The sequence below is a fragment of the Garra rufa genome, chromosome 8 (assembly GCF_049309525.1).
Source record: "Garra rufa chromosome 8, GarRuf1.0, whole genome shotgun sequence".
NCBI classification, from domain to species: Eukaryota; Metazoa; Chordata; class Actinopteri; order Cypriniformes; family Cyprinidae; genus Garra; species Garra rufa.
Window position 1 is genome coordinate 12,449,096 of NC_133368.1, and position 21,719 is coordinate 12,470,814.

Genomic DNA, 21,719 nt, shown 5'->3' on the forward strand with positions numbered 1-21,719 from the left:
TTTCGATAAAGTATTGTTATTGTTAAAGTAAGCGTGTTCTGGGCTTAAAGTCACTTTGCGCTTGCGTGTTTGACACGCGCGTTACTATGGTAACGGTAAACAGTCTTGAACTGACGGTTTTCCTTTGGGATTGTTCGCTCTTCTCTATTCATTAAACTCTAGTTTATCATGTCAGACATTGGCTCTGAAGAGTTTGACGACGAGCAAGGCTCTCTGGGGGTGAGTTATTGTCAGTTACGTTGAATTGACAGTGAGTTGACAGTGGATGACAGTTGGCGTGTGTTGCAGGAGTATGAGGGAGACAGAAATGAAGCTGGAGAGAGACATGGACAGGGCAAAGCTGTCCTGCCGAATGGAGACACTTACCAAGGAGCTTATGAAAACGGCAAGAGATGTGGCCAGGTCATTTTGATAATAAAACACACTCATTAGCTTTGCTAAATAAAAGACTTAAACCGTTTATGCAGTTTCTGTTCACATAAACAATGGAAACATACGATACACTTCACGTTGTTTGTTTATCAGGGGATATATAAGTTCAAGAATGGGGCCAGGTACATTGGAGAATGGTACATGAATTTAAAACATGGACAGGGTGTGTTTTATTACCCAGATGGCTCCAAATATGAAGGTGAGTCTATATTATGTGTATTATTAGGTTCAATTGTTTGTTGAGGAAATCTGTCACACTATCCTTTCATCTGTTAAAGGAGTAGTTCACTTTCAGAACAAATATTTACAGATAATGTACTCACTCCCTTGTCTTCCAAGATGTTCATGTCTTTCTTTCTTCAGTCGTAAGGAAATTGTGTTTTTTAAGGAAAACATTTCAGGATTTCTCTCCATATAATGGACTTCTATGGTGCCCCTGAGTTTGAACTTCCAAAATGCAGTTTTAATGCAGCTTCAAAGGGCTCTAAATGATCCCAGCCGAGGGAAAACATTTACAATTTATGTACTTTTTAATCTCTACACTGAGTACACACAGTGCTAGACAAGATGAGCATTTGAGGTTAAAATGTATACAAATTGTAAATAAAAAAAAAGGACCCTTCTTTCCTCGGCTGTGATCTTCTAGAGCCCTTTGATGCTGCATTTTGGAAGTTCAAACTCGGGGGCAATTATATGGAGAGAAATCCTGAAATGTATTCCTCAAAAAACATAATTTCCTCACGACTGAAGAAAGAAAGACACGAACATCTTGGATGACAAAGGGGTGAGTACATTATCTGTAAATTTTTGTTCTGAAAGTGAACTACTCCTTTAACGTTAGTTAATGCATTAGGTATAATTAACTAACAATGAACAATGTACTTGACACACAGAGTTGTATCTTAAGCTAAAACTAAAACTATTAAAAATAATTTAAACTATTAAAAAATATTTGTTAATTAAATATAACTAAAATAAAATAAAATACAACACTAATATCATTTTGAAATGCTGCCTTGGCAACTGAAATAAATCCCAAACAAATGTAAAAACTAAAACTAACTGAAATAAAAATGATTTAAAACGGTAAACCATTTAGAAATATATTATAAAAATGATAAAAAGCCAACAGCACGTAACAAATTACTTAAATTAAAGTTTAAAAGATAATCCAAAATAGTAATGCAAAAAAAAAAAAAAAAATTAATGAAAGCTAAACAATGTATTATTTAAAACTATAATTGTATAAAAGTAACAATAACATAACATTGCTTTTACACTTAGTAATCTATGTTAATGTTAATTTCTACATATGTATTTTTAACGTTACAAATTGTATTATAAATATTTATACTTTATTATAATTAAAATAATTTTTATATCACCGTTTTCCTTTAATTGTAATGCTGGTAATATAATTTATGGTTAAAATTATTGTATTGAAGTAGAAATAAATAGTTATAAATAGTGGTCTCTGACTTTTTGACGCAGACTTTTTCAGTATAAAATGTGACTCTACAATGCAGTCATATTTCTTTCACAGGAAGCTGGGTGGATGACCAGCGGCAGGGTCATGGTGTTTACACATACCCCAATGGAGACACATATGACGGTGAATGGCTGCACCATCAAAGGTATTTTTAATTTTTTTTAATAACTCTCTTTCTCACTGATCTAATCTAGTAATCCAATATGTATTCTGTAATCCAAAATGTATATTAGCTGTAAATGTATTCATAACATCGGGTCAACTAAAAAGGTATGGCAAAACATGCTTATTAAGTATCTATATCTCTGTTTCTCTCTCAGACATGGACAGGGTACATATTCACATCACGACACAGGCTCTCAGTACATGGGCACATGGATCATGGGTAAGATGGAGTCCACCGGGGAACTGATCCATCTGAACCACAGATATCAGGGCAACTTTGTCAGTAATAATGTAAGTAATAATCTACATTCGTGGTTCTGATCTGGTGGTAAAGCAAAACCACTGTATTAAAATGTTCTGTATTACCTTCAGCCTTAAAAAACAAGGCAGTTGCACTTCTCTCACACAGTGATCTTTTCGTTCTTGTAATTGTTCTTTTGTAGCCCTCTGGTCCAGGGAAGTATGTGTTTGACATTGGGTGTGAGCAGCATGGAGAGTATTTCCAGCTAGAACAGGTATGTCTGTTCATGGTTTACAAGTTGACTTAATATCTCAGTCTTACCAGTGTTTTCTTAATATATGCCTTGTTATGAGAACTGTTTTAAATACCCTTGTGAAAAAGATGTGCACTTCATTTTATAGAATAAAAAGAAAAAAACTACACATGCAGATAATATAATATTAATGAAATAAAAGGCAATTCAAGTGTACGTAAAGAGAGCACACTTTCTTAACAAAGACTGGAGTAATGATGCTAAAAATTCATCTTTGAAATCACAGGAATAAATTACATTTAAAATATATTCAAATAGAAAACAGTTAAATAGTTAACATATGTTATTATTTGCTGTACTGTGGATCAAATAAATGCAGGCTTGGAGAGCAGAAACAACATTAAAAATCTTACTGTTAAAACTTGATTGGTAGTGTATATTTAAATATGGATATATTTAAATACTTGACATGAGTTTCAATAAAAATGACATTATTTAGTGCTTGTTATGTTTGTCAGTACATTCGGCAGTACACTATATCCATATTTCAAGTCCAACTCAACTTAACAGCACTCTTAAGTTTGGCTAATTGCAGGTAACATAAATTTGAACTAAAATACATGTTCATTTAATTGCAATTAATTGTTTGAAAAATATAATATTCCATTCACACTTATTTCAGTATTAAGTCCTCTTTTTAAATGTATTCTAAGTGCACTAATTGTTCACAGTGGTAATTTTCTTGTTTAAAATGAACTTCCTTTATTGAAACTCCAGCTGGCACTAGATGAAGCATCCAGTAAAGAAGAGAAGGCCGTGAAGTTGCGTTCTCCTCGCCGTGATCAGGGCCAGATCCTCTCTATGGCCATTCTGGCTTTTGGAGATGAGGTTTTATGGCAACCTTCTGCCTCTCAGTAGTGCAGTTTGCCTGTTGCCTGCTGCATGCCGACAGAGGCTCATGAAGACAACAGTCTTATGCAGTGTTTTTTCCCTTATTAGACTGTAGTCAGTAGTGGAATGTCCTTAGAGCATCGAGTGGATGAAGCAGTTCACTGGAGTGTCAGAAGTTTGACAGCTTGGTATGCTAGTAAACATTGACAACTATTACCTACAGTAGATAAAAGTATATAAAATATATCTCAATCCTGTTACAAGCAAATGAACCTGAACAGAATTTGATAAACCTGAATACATAATAGCATACCAAGACACTAAAAAAAAATATGTTTCGTCTGTTAGAGATGAATAGTAGGGTACAACAGGGCAAAATCCCCAGGGGTTCATTTTATTTTTTGCTGCATAAGTGTATAAATAATTAAAAGAACTACATTTCTGATCATAGTACATTTTGGGATCAATCATTTTAGCTTTGTTGTACCCAAACTATAAGAATAAGTCCAAAAACTTATGCATAATGAATAAGTTTGAAGCAAAATCTCAGTAACATTTTTGCACTGCAGGAAAAAGGGGAAGCAGAGGAAGATGAGACTGTCATAACCACCACCTTGAAGTGGAAACCCAAGGCAGTTACCGGGCTTTCTGTTTGGACCAATGAGAAGGATTCTGTCACCTCAGGTACATCTATATCCAGTTCTGAAGATTAAACATACTGATGATGTCCTGCATTTACACAGTAGTATGAGTGCATCCTCATTTGAAATATACAGTGCCCTCCACTAGTGCAGTGCCTTGCGAAAGTATTCATACCCTTCATTTTTCCCCCACATTTTATGTTGCAGCCTTATGTTAAACTGCTTTAAATTACTTTTTTCCACATCAGTTTACACTCCATACACCATAATGACAAAACAAAAAACAGGTTTTAGACATCTTTGCAAATTTATTAAGAATAAAAAACTTAAATGATTCCATTGCACAAGTATTCAAACCCTTATCAGGGACAGTTTAAATTTAGCTCAGGAGCGTTTATATTGCTTGTAGATGTTACTACACTTTGAGTGACATTAACCTGTGGCAAATTCAATTGAATGGGTATGATTTGGAAAGGCACACTTTTTAATAAAATGTCTAACAGCTGGAAATGCATATGAGAGCAAAAACCAAGCCCTGAGGTAAAAACTGCCTGTAGAGCTCAGAAACAGGATTGCATCAAGCCACACATTTGGGGAAGAGCTTGCTTCAGCTAAGTACTGAGTTAAGGGTATGAATACTTATGCAATGTCCTTCTTATCCCTGCTGAAAAAAAAAACAGCTAAAACCTGCCTAGGCTGGTTGGCTGGTCTAAGCTGGTTTAAGCTGGAAGTAGCAGGTTTTAGCTGGTCTCTCAGCCTGGCTAGCCTGGTTAGGCTATTTTTAGCTGGTGGTTTCCCAGCCTGACCAGCTAAGACCAGCCTCACCAGCCTGGCCAGGCTGGAAAAGTGGCCAAAACCCCTCTAAACCAGCCTGCTGACCAGCTAAAACCAGCCAACCAGCCTAGGCTGTTTTTTTTTCACCAGGGATAGTTGTTTTATTTTTAATAAATGTTTGAAGTTGTGACGATATTGGTTTTGCTTGGTCATTATGGTGCATGGAGTTTAGATTGATGTGGGAAAAAAGTAATTTAAAAAAGTTTAACAGGGGTATGAATACTTTCGCAAGGCACTGTATTGACATCCTTGGCAAATATGAGCAAAGGTGGCTGTGAAAATAAATCTGCATTTCATTGAAGAAAACAATGGAAAGTGGGGTGAAAATCTCATTCTGAAATAATGTTTTTCTCTAGTTCACGTTGGCTACAATTATTGGCACCCAATTATTGCAACATCCTTTTCCCAAGAACAGCTTTGAGTTTTCTCCTATAATGCCTGATGAGTTTGGAGAACATCTGACAAGAGATCCGAGACCATTCCTTCATACAGAATCTCTCCAGATCCTCCATGTTGGTGCTTCTTCTCTCCAGTTCACCCTATTCATTTTCCATAGGGTTCAGGTCAATAAACTGGGACAGCCATCGTTTCGCTTCGTTTTGTGCTCAGTAACACATATTTGTGTTGATTTTGATTTTTGTTTTGGATCATTGTCCTGATGGAAGTTCCATCAATGATTCCAAACAAGATCCTAACAGAATTTATGATGCCATGTATCTGAACAAGATGTCCAGGACCTCCGGCAGAAAAATAGGCCCACAACATTAAAGACCTAGCAGTATAGTTAACTGTGGACATGGGGTACTTTTTATCCCTGTTTGCACCAAACTCAACTGGTGGGTTTGCTGCTCTATTTTTAGTTTCATCTGACCATAGAAGGTCCCATTTGAAGTTCTAGTCGTGTCTGACAGTTGAATAAACTGGAGTTTGTTTTTGGATGAGCGAGGAGGATTTTTCTTGAAACTCTCCTGAACAAGATGTGGTGATGTAGGGGCTGTTTGGTTTTTTATTAGGCTCTCTGACCCCAAGATTGAACGAATCTCTGCAGTTCTCCAGCTGTGATCCTAGTAGAGTCTTTGGCCACTCAAACACCTCCTCACCATGTGTTAGGATGATACAGACACACGTCTTCTTCCAGGCAGATTTGGAACTATTTAATTGTATTTGATGGTGGAAATGGGGATTTTCAATGGTTTAGCTATTTGTCTTACAGCCACTTTTCATTTTGTGAAGCTCAACAATCTTGGTTTTGCTCCTCGTGATGATTGATGATTAAGGGAATTTGGCCTTTGTGTTCCTCATATTTATAATCCTGTGAAACAGGAAGCCATGGCTGGACAATTTCATGCTCATAGTCACCCTGGTGTGCTAAAAAAATTGAAATATGAATGGGACTATACTTTAGAGATATTTTGCTCATAAGAATTTCTAGGGGTGCCAATTTATGTATTGGAAAAACAAACAAACATTTAATGTGAGTTTCCCCCAATTTCAATTGTTTTACTTCAATGAAAGGTTAGAATTGTGCACTTTTTTGAATGAAAGATCAAAAGATAAAGATTTATTTTCACAGCCGCCTGCTCATATTAACCAAGGGTGCCAATATTTGTGGAGGGCTATATCTGGAAGTGCAGCCGTCATAAAACAACACCTATATACTGATCATTTTGTCAAAAAACATATTTTTATATACAGCAAGTTGAACTGAAGTCCTGTGTCTCTTCATTGTAGCTCAAGCCGTGGTGGAAGAATGAGAAAGACCACCAAAAGATGATAAAGAAGAGGATCTCCGGTTAATTATACCTGCACATATCTGACACGGTCACTTCTAATGTTTAGCAATGATGGGATAATGGGGTTCTGTATTAGCCTAAAAAAGTTTATTTGATAAAAATATTCTTCTGACTGTACATTATCATGCTTTTTACATGGCATCTTCATAAATAAATAAATAAATGGATATAAATAATAAATAAATAAATAAAAATATCGGATGAACATGAAGCATTTTTAATTGAAAAATCTATGTTCACATGATTTGGAGACCCTGTAACTGAAAACTGTTGTAATTTTAAAAGCAGCAGAGGGCGCAATACACCAGATAAAAATGACCTGTAACTGTAAGGTTCTTTAGAAAACCCAAAACGTTTTATCTATTGCATTGCTACAAAACAACCATTTATATTTTCTTATTTCAATTCAGTAAACACACTAAAACAAAGGTCTTATTTTGTTGGGTTTCATGTGGTAAATGTGGCCTGTACTATTATGTTTTGAAGACTCAGACACTTAGTAACGGTGACTTTAAAAACTTTCCTTTTCAAAAACTTTTCAACTTTTTGAAAAGCACCTCATTATACACATATTTCTAAGCAGTTTTAATAATCATAGATTATATTCAATCAAGATCTAAATAATGCTGTTTCATGTCAGAGAATCTGTATCAGAGATAGTTTAAATCAAAAGTTTACACACACCTTGCAGAATCTGCAAAATGTTCATTATTTTAGCAAAACAAGAGAGATCATACAAAATACATTATTTTTTATTTAGTACTGACCTGAATAAGATATTTCACATAAAAGACTTTTACATATAGTCCACAAGAGGAAATAATAGTTATTATTACAGATGCTTACTGATGCTCCAGAAGGAAAACGGTGCATTAAGAACCAGGGGTGAAAACTTTTGAACAGAATGGAGATGAGTAAATTTTTATTATTTTGCCAAAATATCATTTTTTTTTATTTAGTACTTCTCTTCAGAAGCTACAGCAGAAACATAGCATGTTTCCCAGAAGACAAAATCAATTAAATTTACCCTGATCTTCAAATTCAAAAAGTTTCAGCTCTTTATGTATATTTTTTTCGTTCTGGAGCATCAGTGAGTGTTTGAACCTTTTGTAATAGTTACAATAGTCCCTCAGTTGTCCTCAGTGTGAAAAGATGGATCTCAAAATCATACAGTCAAAGGGTTCAAATACACAAAAATGCTGAAAACCACAGAATTTGTGGGACCTGAAGGATTTTTGTCTGAAAAACAGCGGTTTAAGTGTTCAGGACAAACAAGGGACTCATGAACAACTATCACTAAACAAAAAAAAAACAGCTGTGGATCATTCAGGTAACAACACAGTATTAAGAATCAAGAGTATGAAAACTTCTGAATGGGGTTATTTTTTATCATTCATGTGGACTGTATGTAGCCATCTTTTATGTTAAAAATATTTTATTCAAGTCAGTACTAAATAAAAAAATAACATGCATTTTGTATGATCCTTCTTATTTTGGTAAAATTAACATTTTGCAGATTAAACTTTTGACTTCTATGTAATGTTGTGCTGTATCTGACTCATGTTTTGCCTGTCCTTAGCAATTTCATCACTCACATAACTGCAATATACTTTCATCATTCATCAAGTCATGGAGAATTGACTTGTGTCTTGAACCGCTTTTTTTTTAATATAATGTTGTTGAATGTTGCCGTGAATATATTTTAATGTCAGTGCTAGACGAGTGTTTGGGAGGATTTCCCTTTCCCTGATGATGAAGTGTCTGAAACCAGACCAAAGCTGAAGAAAGGATTCATCCAATGGGAAGTTGCCAACTGTGTCTGTTTGGAGTTCAGAGAAGAGGTAACAAATGATTTCCGACTGCCATAATTTTACTGTTCATACAGAAACCTGAAATCTGATAGGTTTGTATTGCAGATCATCATTTATAATCGTAGAACAAATAAGGCCACAGTTTGCTTGGATTTGTGCAGCCATTTCTACCTTTGGTTAAAATACAGAAAACTCTAAATTTATGGAATGTTTTTACAATTTTAAATAGCTGTTTTCTATTTGAATATATTTCAAAATATAATTTATTCCTGTGATGCCAAGCTGAATTTTCAGCATCATTACTCCAGTCTTCAGTGTCACATGATCCTTCAGAAATCATTCTAATATGCTGATTTGCTGCTCAAGAAACAGTGCTAAAGAAAACAGAAATAACGGTTATCTCACGGTTGGCTTTCTAACATTAACCTTCAACGCTTTCAGAACAGGTTTGTCAAACTGTCACACCCCCAATATATTAATACTCCCTCTTCTGCCATAACATGATGAAACAACAAAACCAGCCAATGACATTTGTCTTAATTTTACTACCCATGATTCAGATGAATGTGCTACAATAAGTGGAAATGATGAGGAAACAAAATATGGAGGTTGAAAATCGACACATCTATACATAGACACGTCTATGTAGGCCTGCTTTGTCAATAATAATTTAAGAAGTTTCCTGAGCTCATTGTTGTCTCATAAACAACAGCGGGTGCCGAGGGTGAGGGCAGCGCTTGGGTCACCGCATGTGCTCTTTCAATGCCTGTTTGAATCACGTCACCCACACTTCTCCTGCATATAAACGTCTGTTGGTCAAACAGATGTCTAACTGTGACTGGGGGTGTGGTTTTAAACTGGCTTGACTAGATTTCCCAGGAGTCTGTGTTGTGTTCCTTTGATACACATAACTGACACCAGTGGAGCAGAGGGAAAACTCACACTAGCACATATTTGTTTCGCTGGGAGCTGAGGATATGCCAAGGACTTCCTGAATGCTTCAACAGGTCCGGTTTAGAGCTTACAAGTCCATGGCTGAATAAAGTGTTGACTTAAAATGAAGCAATATCCAACCTTCCAAGGAGTAAAAGCACTAAGAGGTAAGAGTTTAGTACTGAGAAACCGTGATATTTTGATATCCAGGATTGAGGTATTTAAGAAATATTCAGTCCTCTCCAGGTCAATGGAAAATGTAGCTACAGAATAGAGAAATTAATTGTTGTTATCAAGTAGGAATAAAATATAAATGCTGTTAATATTAAACAGATGGTATTAGTTTGTTATAATTTATATATTTGTGTGCTCTCTGGTTTATATGCAACTTTATGGATTGTTATCTCAGATTACAAAAATGCAGTTTTACAACCGTATGGTGTGATAAATACAGATATATAGTTGAAATTATCGTCGAAAGACAAAATAAAATGTGAGCCTGGACCACAAAACCAGTATTAAGTAGAATGGGTATATTAATAGCAATAGCCAAAAATACACTGTAAGGGTCGAAATCATAGATTTTCATTTTATGCCAAAAATCTTTAGGATATTAAGTAAAGATCATGTTCCATGAAGATATTTTGTACATTTCCTACTGTAAATATATCAAAACTTCATTTTTGATTAGTAATATGCATTGCTAAGAACTAACCCATTTGGACAACTTTAAAGGTGATTTTCTCAATATTTCGATTTTTTCGCGCGCTCAGATTCTAGATCTTCAAATAGTTGTCCCTTAGCCAAATATTGTCCTATCCTAACAAACCATACATCAATGGAAAGCTTATTTATTTAATCAGCATAAATCACATACATTTCAAATGATTCATTTCAACAAAGAAATTGACCCTTAGGCTTATGATTAGTTTCGTGGACCAGGCTCACACAGTTCAAATGCTGCAGCCAATATTTGCAGATATACAAATATAAAGTACATTATCTGTCAATTTTTGTTCTGAAAGTGAACTACTCCTTTAAGGGTGATACTGCTGCTCAGTGCATTTGTTGGCTGAAGCTGTTAAATGTAAAAAAAAAAAAACGTTCTTGTTTAAAACAGCATTGAGGTCTCTGTAGTTTCAGTCTCTTTTAAAATAATAGTCTTTACTGCTGACTCGTTAAAACTGACTTTTGTCGCCATTATGGCGGAACAATGCAACTTATCACAATCATGAACACACGCCGTTTTCCAATACCAAATACTATTGTTAAATACTACTATTATTTGTATAAAATATTATTTATTGAATAATAATATTTAATAAACAACAACAGCCATCATAAAAGTTGCTAGTCAATTCAGTCAAAAGTACAAAGGCAGCGCTCTGATATACAGCATTGTTATATAAAATATAATATGATGAGATATATATTTGGAATCTATCTGGATGAAATAATAGATTGACGAGACCAAAGAATGCCCATTAGATTTACCCCAAACAAATCTCAGTGTTTAACCACTATAGATACATCAGAACCGATGGCAAATTCCAGAAGATCTGACCAAGGTGAGGCTGCTCTCAGCCGCTGGAGCTCAAATATCCAAATATTTGAAGTCTGAACAAGTAGATTCTCACCTAAAAAAACTGTTTAAACTACATTCCGTGACACAAAATAGTATTATTTTACAAATTATAGTACATTTGGTCTTCCACCACGACACTCGCTGTGAGAAATACCGGAAGCGGAGTGATACAAACGGTGAAACGGCTGTTGGAGTTCTGTTATCACTCGAATATCACACTCTAATCAACCATTCAGATTCAAGGAACAGAAAGAACTGTTGTATAAACACTTTTAATGTATATATACATATGTCATATCAACATATCAGCTAGTATATAATAAAACATAAACTCATGGCTCTTATGGAAAGCAGACCGACTCTGATAGACTAAAGAGGCACCTAGTTACAATTTGATATGACCCGGTTTGATCCGAATTTAGTAAAGCAACATAAGCTGCAGACTGGATTAGAGAGTGTTGTGCAATGCATTGGTAGGTGTGTGTGACTTCCTGGATGTCCTGCAGAAAACAAAGGCCACTCTTATATTCATAAGCTTTCTCCCTAAGGAGTTGGGTGGGCTGTTCTCACACACGCATGCAACTGCAGTCTTTCCTGTTTGAAATCCCTCTAGTAACCGGATAGCCGGTGATTTGGAGTGCTCTATTTTACTTTCCTCTGACAAGTTCGGTATACCCACCCTTTGGCGTTATGCTCACTTTCCAAAACCACAGTCCAGGCAGCTAGACTAAGGATAAAAACATAAGCAGGCATGCATCTTACTTTTCATAAAGCAAGCCAGTCAGTGAAGTATTTGGAAGCAGATTCCAGCGAATGCTAATATATCATGTTCTGAACAGTGTCAAAACAGACTTTTATAAATTACAGTGATCATGATGAATGTGGAGCAGTGATATGTGGACTGGGAATACAGCACAGGTTTGGAATAAAAGCCTCGGTTTAATCCTTCCTTTGACACAAGAGCTGCAGCTGAAGGCATAATGCATGGAAAAGCATCTGACAAAAATGTGACCTTTACTGGAGGCAAATGAAGTCTGTTTTCTGTAACTCAGTATCAACTAGGATGTCTGTGATTTTACTAGAAAAACATGTGATCACACACCAGTGTTGTTATTGTTAACTATAATCAAAATAATTAAAAAATGTTTTGCTAATGCAAATGAAGAATGAAAAATATGCATATGAAATAAAAATTTTAAAAGCTTAAACAAAAAAACAGAAATGTACAGAAAAAATATACTATACTTAAAATGCAGAATACAAGTGAAGCTCATAAGCTGTCAATATTTTCTCATTATTTTGTACAAATTCAGTTTTCAAATGACATTTCTGTTTTTGTGCTTGCTTTCCCCCAAGAAACTTTATATTCTTTGTTATCAAATAGAAAGTTTCTTCAGGGAATGAAAAACATTTTCGAGTAAACACAAAACCATTGCTATACCATTTTTTCTGATCTCATCGATTTTTTTTTGCATCGCTATTTCCCTTTAGGGGCTCTGTGATGTTGTTTCTGTCAAATGTTGATCTGTTAAATTCCAAAAATCACCAAGAAAATCATTAAAGAAGGCTTATCTTAGTCTATATGACTCTTGCACTACATTACAAGTCATATGACAGTGACATGGCAGTGGATATTTCATATGGACTATGTATTTTCCTAATTTATTTATTTTTAAAGATGAACAGGTGTGGTCACTATGAACTGTTGTTCTAACAACAGGGTTATTGTTAATGAAAACTAAAACAAAAATCATTAAAAAATAATTACTTAAAATAAACATGCACTGTTAATATAAAATCGAAACGTTAAATCTAGAATCTAGAAGTTAAAACTAAATAAGCTCTAACTAAAACGTCATATAAAAAACACAACAAAATTACTAACATTTGAATCTGAATTAAAGTTTTTAACATAATAGTACATTAACCATTCCAAAATAACAGGTTGTAAGAAGACAATTCTAAAAAAGAACAATAGGATACAGGTTTGGAACATTTCAGGTAAACTATCCTTTTAGAAAATTAAAGAATTAGTTCACTCCAGAATTAAAATTTCCTGGTAATTTACTCACCTTCATGTAATCCAAAATGTTTATGTCTTAAAAGAAATTAAGGTTTTTGAGGAAAACATTCCAGGATTTTTCTCCATATAGTGGACTTCAATAGGAGTTAACAGGTTGAAGGTCCGAATTGCAGTTTCAATGCAGCTTCAAAGGCTCTACACAATCCCAGTTGAGAAATAAGGGTTTTATCTAGTGAAACAATTTGTCATTTTCTAAAAAAAAGCATACTTTTTGAACCACAAATGCTTGCCTAGCACTAGCTCGACTTCACACATGTAATGTGTGAAGTTGGGCTAGTGCAAGACGAGCATTTGTGGTTCAAAAGTATATAAATGTTTAATTTTTTTTTAGAAAATGACAGATCGTTTCACTAGACGTGAAACTTATTCCTCAGCTGGGGTCATGTAGAACCCTTTGAAGCTGCATTGAAACTGCAATTTGGACCTTCAACTCATTGGCTCCTACTGAAGTCAACTAAATGGAGAAAAATCCTGGAATGTTTTCCTCAAAAACCTTAATTTCTTTGCGATTCTTGGATAACATTGGGTGTATGTAAATTATCAGGAAATTTTAATACTGGAGTGAACTAATGAAATAGTGCACTGAAATACTGACAAGTGTGTTAACTCAATATCTATTCTCTGGTTATTTACAGAGTATGAGAAGCAGAGGAACATTTTCCACACAGACAGCACACAAATCTAAGAGAAAATCTGACCTGGTCTCCACCAAGGTCTTCTGCCTCTGCAGTCATGAAGGACCGCATGGAGGAGTTGCGTCAGCGGATGAAGGCCAGTGATAAGCCTGTGGACAACAACCCCTTCAACAAAGAGGAGGAGGATGAGGACATGGACCCGTCCTCGATGATAGGACTGCAGGCCGTGATCTTTGAGTCAGAGCCCTTCCTGGAGATCTTCCTGAAGGAGGCTCAGAGCATTCGTGACAGCATTGCAGAGCTGAACTCTGAAGTCAATAAGTTCAGCCAGCAGCAGAGAAACTTTGTGGCCACCATCAGGCGCCTCAGCATCATGAAAAGGGAGAGCAGCATGACGCGAGACATCAAGTTGCTGGCCGAGAGCCTGCATAAAAGGTTGGACGCTCTTTCCAAGCAGGCTAAGCGAACCGAGGCCGAGCTGGGCCCGGATGTCGCCGCATCCCGTATCCAGAAGACCCAACACGCTGCCCTCTTTCGGCAATTCCAGCAAGTAATGCGCCAACACAATGACGCCATCTTGAGCAAGCAGGACAAATGCAAGCAGTTTATCATCCGGCAGCTGGAGGTATCAGGTCGTGAGGTATCCGAAGAAGAGGTGGATAACATGTTAGAGCAGGGCAAGTGGGAGATCTTCAATGAGAACATCATAGTGGATGCAAAGATCACCCGAACGCAGCTCTCAGAGATTGAGCAACGCCACAAAGAGCTCCTGAACCTGGAAAGCAACATGAAGGACCTGCGAGATCTCTTTCTAGATGTGTTCATGCTGGTGGAAGAGCAAGGGCACCAGATCGAGAACATACAAGCCAATGTGGAGAAGACGCAAGACTATGTAGCGGTCACAAAGGAGAAGTTCAAAATGGCTGCGAGATATAAGAAGAAGAACCCTATCAGAAGACTTTGCTGCTGTTGCTGTCCTTGGTTCAGATAGCAGGGCAAGGCTGGCAGAATAAACTATGGGAAAGTTCTCTCAAGGAACGAAAACACTGACTGCAGACATTGACCTCTGTCTGATGAGGGCACAAAGCACTTTTAGACAATATTAAAAAAGGACGACTCCATGAAGACTAAGCAGGGGGGTGACAAGGTATACAAATGGTTATATAAAGTTTTCACAAAAGGTTATATAAGTTATAAGTTATATAAGAGGTAATCAAAGGTAAATTTATTTTGTGTTTATTATTGTCGAAAAAGGCACACTATTTTTGAAATGGCAATTTATTTAACTAACTTCTGTTTTTTTCCTTTTCAGTATTATTTGGCATGTAGCCTATTGTCTGTTTTAGATTAATCAAATATATGAGCTAAAAATCAAACATTCTGTTTTAAGAGATAAGACTAACTAAATATGTCCTATATTTTCAAGCAAAGGCCTACTGAAAGATTTCTGCAAGTACACATAAGAGAGCATTTATACAAAATTCTTGCCATTTATTTATACAACAACAGCATTTTGGGGGCCTAAAAATGCAAACTTCTGAAAGAGGTTTAAGTGAAAGTTTTATAAAATGATACCCATTTCTGTGTGAATTCAAAAATGTGAATTTGTAAAAAAATAAAATAAAATGTGCATGTATTATAGAAATGCATATGTGTGCAGATGCCTGTTTCTCTACAAAGTGATAACTTTTCCATTTCAAGACATCGTTGTTGTGTAAATGTACCCGACTGTATTAAAAATGGAAAAGCGTTTATGAAAACAGTAGGCGTGGTTTCATTACAGATTTGCGCAAAACTTTGGCGATATTTTGTTATATTTTATTTATTGTCGATTAAAAAGTATTGCGAAATGACGGCATTTCCATTAACCAACCTTATGCAAGTAAAGCTTATATTTTCCTTTCGCGACAAGTCATGGCAACAGATTTTATGGGATTTTGACGGAGTTTGGCTATAGTTAATCGAAGAAGGCTGTCGTAGACACAAGCATTGACTAGAGTGGCCGTGACCAGCTCAGGTGTCCGTGTCAGAGCCGCAGACGTGTGCATTGTAAATGGTCTAAGCATTAACGGCAGGGAAAGCCCCTTATACTTGAGAGTGGCCAAGTATGAAGTGTTTCTTGGAGGTTAAATGTACATTAAAGAATGAACATATGACTGATGCGAAATGTTTTGTGAAATATTAATTTTTCGAATTGCCTGAAAAACCACCTCATGTGAGCATAAAAACTTTTTTTTGCAATATATGTGAGTTTTTGCGCAATTTTTTGCGTTTCCATTAGCCCTATTTTCAATTTTCAATTTCAATTTGCGTAATTTAAAGGGTAATTTAAATGCAGCTAGTGTCAGAACGTGTACATGGATCCATGAAAACAAATAAAAACCCTGTGTTTGCATCCCAGGCCAGTAGATGGCAATATCACTTTGTAAAGAAACACTATGCTTCTGCACACATACATTCCTACAAATTCACGTTTTTGAAGTTTACAATGAGATGATAACGGTATTGTTTTCCAAAACGTGCACTTTGAAACCAGTTTTCAGAACAATAATCTTTTTATGAAAATGCCTCCCAAATGGTGCAGTCACATTTACCATTGTTCAGGAGCTTCATTTGTTAAATTATACAAAAAAAGTGTTGCGTTCTTTAACAGTCCGCCTGGAAACTAAGGCCCTGTTTACACTAGTGCGTTTTACAATGGGGTTTTAAAATGAAACCAATCCTCGTCTACACTTGCATTTTCTCTGCGTTTTAAAAAACGATCCCTGTCTACAACTGCGATGATGAACGCTTATTAGGATCAACTAAACGCTGAATATTCAAAAGTATGTGAAATATTTATAATTTAGGGCATAGCATCTTTAAAATACATCCAAGAGTTTACATGCATGCTAAATCCACTTATACCCTACTAGCCTACTATAAACAAAAGTATTCATTGAACGCACATATTCTATTCCTTCATTCCAGTCAAAAAACTATGGTGCTAGTATCCACTTTATATTTCAGTAAGAGCGGCTGAAGCCATTTGTAAATTTAATGGGTCTGGCTTCTGGTGTCTTCCACTTCCAGCTATTTTTAGCTGAACAAAATAGCTAATTTTGCTGCTTAATATTGCAAACTGGTGTGTCTTACAATATTATTTTAATGTATTGTCTTAATTATGAACACATAGGTTTGTAGTGCAAACAGTTTTGAAGTTTACTGCACGCTGTTATTCTTCTTGTTATTTCCCTAAACCGGCTAATAAACCGGAGGTCTCGCTTATTAACAGAAAACGGCTTAATTTGGCGTTGAAAAATAAGGTGAACACTCTCACGATCGTGAGATTTCCCCCTGCCAATTTCGCAGTGAATTAAAGTTTGTCATGTGAATGCCAACAGAAATCTTGAAAGTGACTTCTTAGCTGTGCATACAGCACAAGTACATCTTCACGATGTCTGTTAAAAATGGCATCTGCAGTGTACAAACATCTGAGAAACATCTTTAAAAAGTCAGTTTTACATACATTCTAATTCTTAAAGACATTTTATAAATGTTTATTTCCTGTGTATGACAGAAGAGCAAACACTCTGAAAAAAAATGCATCTTTCAGATGAAAACACACGTCAAATAGACATCTCCGAGATGTACGTGTGCTATCAGGGATGTATCGCTACACTATTGAACTATTTCGTTAATGTGACTGCACCTTAATTCAGATGGAGTAGCCAGTCCCACAAGAATATTTGAACTAGTTCCTTTAAAACAAGAATACGATATGAGTAACCATTTGGAAATCTGTCAAATGTTAACTACCAATATTTGCTCATAGTTAATAAGCCGTTACTGTGGAGTTAATTAGAATGAAACTGGTTGTTCTTGTGATGAGGTGTATATTGAAGACGTGAGTCAACAGAACAGGTATCAGGTGTTGGCACAGTTTCTAGGATCTGGGTGTGTCTCTGTATTTTCAGAGGAAAATGTGTTGCCTAGAAACTGAAGGGGAAGAATATTACTAGAAAAATGCAATATAGGCAAAACAATGTTATTGTATTTTCATATAATTAAGAGAAACTTAAAAAGAGTTGAACACTGACCCAGGTGAAAAAAAAATATACTTAAATGCAATGAAAATACACTTAAATACCCGCAAATACATTTTTAGTACATTGTTATTTTTTTGTGTTAAAAAAAGTGTGATGTTTATACACTATGAATACACTAATTAAAAGTATGTTTATACTTCAGTAGGACTTAAGTACACTTGAAAAAAGTATACTAAATACCAGTAATACTTAAATAAATTTTTAGTGTACTAAAATAAAGTATACTACAGAAAAAACATGCAAAAGAGTTTTATTAGTGTGTTTTTCAAAAGTGTGCTTTAAATGCTTTAAACATTAGTTGATTATTAGTAGACTGTTTACATACTAATCCTAAGTTTAAAATAAGTTAATATATAAAAAATCTATTAGTAATGTATTGTAGTAGAAGTATATTTTCTCAAAAGTTGTACTTAAGTACACTTAATATGAATGCATTATTAGCACTAACACTTAAAATGATTTTGAGTGTGGTAATTTTAAGTTTACATTAAATTGATTTTATTAAAAATCTATTAGTAATGTATTGTAGTAGAAGTAGATTTTCTCAAAAGTTGTACTTAAGTACACTTAATATGAATGCACTATAAGCATTAACACTTAAAATGATTTTGAGTGTGGTAATTTTAAGTTACATTAAATTGATTTTATTAAAAATCTATTAGTAATGTATTGTAGTAGAAGTACATTTCCCCCAAAATTGTACTTAAGTACACTTAATATGAATGCACTATAAGCCTTAACACTTAAATTGATTTTGAGTGTGGTAATTTTAAGTTATATTAAATTGATTTTATTAAAAATCTATTAGTAATGTATTGTAGTAGAAGTACATTTTCTCAAAAGTTGTACTAAAGTACACCTAATATGAATGCATTATTAGCACTAACACTTAAACTGATTTTGAGTGTGGTAATTCTCCCAGGTTAAAAAAAAGTGCACTAAAATACACTTTATTTAAGTATACTTAGTACACTTTTCAGTAATGTACTAAAAGTGCTCTATTTTCGCGCACTAATTTTGTACTTATTGTACTAAAAAATAGTATTAAGTATATTTTAAGATAAACTTAATACCATCTAAGTGTACTCAACTGTGCTATTTTGAGACACCATGAAATTGAACTAAAATGAGCTTTTAACATACTATATCTGTATTTAAAAAAACAGATTTAGTTACAACTAGAAATACACTTGAACCCTCATTTTAAACATTTATAAATATATTTATGACTAATTTAATGTATAACAATAATATATTAAAATAATATACAAATTGTGAAAAAAATGTGCTAAAATACAATTTAAGTACACTTAGTGCACTTCTCTAATGTACTTAAAGTGCTCTATTTTCGCGCACTAATTTTGTACTTATTGTACTAAAAAATAGTATTGAGTATATGTTAAGATAAAATTAATACCATCTAAGTGTACTCAACTGTGCTATTTTGAGACACCATGAAATTGAACTAAAATGTGCTTTTAACATACTATATCTGTATTTAAAAATATATATATTTAGTTACAACTAGAAATACACTTGAACCCTACTTTTGAACATTTATAAATATATTTATGACTAATTTAAAGTATAGCAATAATATATTAAAATAATATACAAATTGTGAAAAAAGTGTGCTAAAATACAATTTAAGTACACTTAGTGCACTTCCCTAATGTACTTAAAGTGCTCTATTTTCGGCAACTAATTTTGTACTCAATATACTAAAAGTTATTCTTAAGTACTTCTTAAGATAAACTTAAAATCATCTAAGTGTACTCAACTGTGCTATTTTGAGACACCATGAAGATGAACTAAAATGTGCTTTTAACATACTATCTCAGCATTTCCAAAAAATGTATTTTGCTACCACTTCTAATAGAATTGAAACATATTTCATAAACCTTTAAATATACTAATTATACATAAAAAATAAACTTACTGATTATTTAAAATACATGAATAATATATAACAAATGTATACAAAGCGTATTTATAATGTATTGCCCACATATTTTTATCAATAAAAAATACACTTGTTGATTATTTAAAATACATAAATATATAACAAATGTATGCAAGGCGTATTTATAATGTGTTTCCCACATATTTTTATTACAAAAAAAATACACTTCTTAATTATTTAAAATACATGAATAATATATGATAAATGTATACAAAGTGTATGTCACGCCCTTGGACTGTTTGTCTTGGTTTTTCCCAGTGTTTCCCAATTGGACTGTCTGTTTGGTTTCTCCCATGCCCTTTTTTGGTCTTCCTGCTCATTAGTGTGATCCCCTCCACCTGTTGTTGTAATTATCTCCCCTTTATAAGTTTGTTTGATTTCCTTGTTTCTTTGTCTGGCTACAAGCGTTACACCTATGTTCCTTCGTTGTGTGCACGTCTTCTCCCGCCATTCCTGTCTATTGTTACTCTGCCTGAGGATTTATTGAAGACTTTTTATTGAAGACGTTATTTTTTGCTTTCCTACACGTTTCGTGACAACGTATTTATAATGTATTGCCCATACATTTTTATTCATTATAATACACTTAATAATTAATTAAAATATGAATTATATATAATAAATTTATACAAAGCGTAATTATAATGTCTTGCCCACATATTTTTATTAATAAAAAATACATTATAAATACGCTATGTATACATTTATTATATATTATTCATGTATTTTAAATAATCAACAAGTGTATTTTTTATTAATAAAAATATTTGGGCAATACATTATAAATACGCTTTGTATACATTTTTTATATATTATTCATGTATTTTAAATAATTAATAAGTGTATTTTTTATTAATAAAAATATGTGGGCAATACATTATAAATATGCTTTGTATACATTTTTTATATATTATTTATGTATTTTAAATAATTAATAAGTGTATTTTTTATTAATAAAAATATGTGGGCAATACATTATAAATACGCTTTGTATACATTTTTTATATATTATTCATGTATTTTAAATAATTAATAAGTGTATTTTTTATTAATAAAAATATGTGGGCAATACATTATAAATACGCTTTGTATACATTTGTTATATATTATTATTATATTTTAAATAATCAGTAAGTTTATTTTTTATGTATAATTAGTATATTTAAAGGTTTATGAAATATGTTTCAATTCTATTATAAGTGGTAACAAAATACATTTTTGGAAATGCTGAGATAGTATGTTAAAAGCACGTTTTAGTTCATCTTCATGGTGTCTCAAAATAGCACAGTTGAGTACACTTAGATGATCTTAAGTTTATCTTAAGAAGTACTTAAGAATAACTTTTAGTATATTAAGTACAAAATCAGTGCCCGAAAATAGAGCACTTTAAGTACATTAGGGAAGTGCACTAAGTGTACTTAAATTGTATTTTAGCACACTTTTTTCACACTTTGTATATTCTTTTAATATATTATTGTTATACTTTAAATTAGTCATAAATATATTTATAAATGTTTAAAAGTAGGGTTCAAGTGTATTTCTAGTTGTAACTAAATATATATTTTTAAATACAGATATAGTATGTTAAAAGCACATTTTAGTTCAATTTCATGGTGTCTCAAAATAGCACAGTTGAGTACACTTAGATGGTATTAAGTTTATCTTAACATATACTTAATACTATTTTTTAGTACAATAAGTACAAAATTAGTGTGCGAAAATAGAGCACTTTTAGTACATTACTGAAAAGTGTACTAAGTATACTTAAATAAAGTGTATTTTAGTGCACTTTTTTTTTACCTGGGGAATTTGCATGACTCTTGCTAAACTTTTTTAAAACTAATTTTCTATTTAAGTTGTATTTAATGCACAAAGAGCCATT

The 21,719-nt window shown here is 33.6% G+C and overlaps 2 protein-coding genes across 2 annotated transcripts; both read left to right on the forward strand.

The window, feature by feature from the left end:
* The first annotated feature begins 104 nt into the window (after positions 1-104).
* On the forward strand, positions 105-6,866 carry rsph1 (radial spoke head component 1). Its single transcript, XM_073846367.1, has 8 exons — positions 105-219; positions 289-402; positions 526-631; positions 1,976-2,066; positions 2,242-2,377; positions 2,530-2,601; positions 4,041-4,155; positions 6,678-6,866. The coding sequence occupies exons 1-8, from the start codon at positions 169-171 to the stop codon at positions 6,698-6,700; spliced, it is 708 nt and encodes a 235-aa protein (XP_073702468.1). The 5' UTR covers positions 105-168; the 3' UTR covers positions 6,701-6,866.
* Positions 6,867-9,492: 2,626 nt separating this feature from the next.
* On the forward strand, positions 9,493-17,858 carry stx19 (syntaxin 19). The gene is made up of 2 exons (XM_073846175.1): positions 9,493-9,650; positions 13,787-17,858. The coding sequence occupies exon 2, from the start codon at positions 13,884-13,886 to the stop codon at positions 14,775-14,777; it is 894 nt and encodes a 297-aa protein (XP_073702276.1). The 5' UTR covers positions 9,493-9,650; positions 13,787-13,883; the 3' UTR covers positions 14,778-17,858.
* The last annotated feature ends 3,861 nt before the right edge of the window (positions 17,859-21,719 follow it).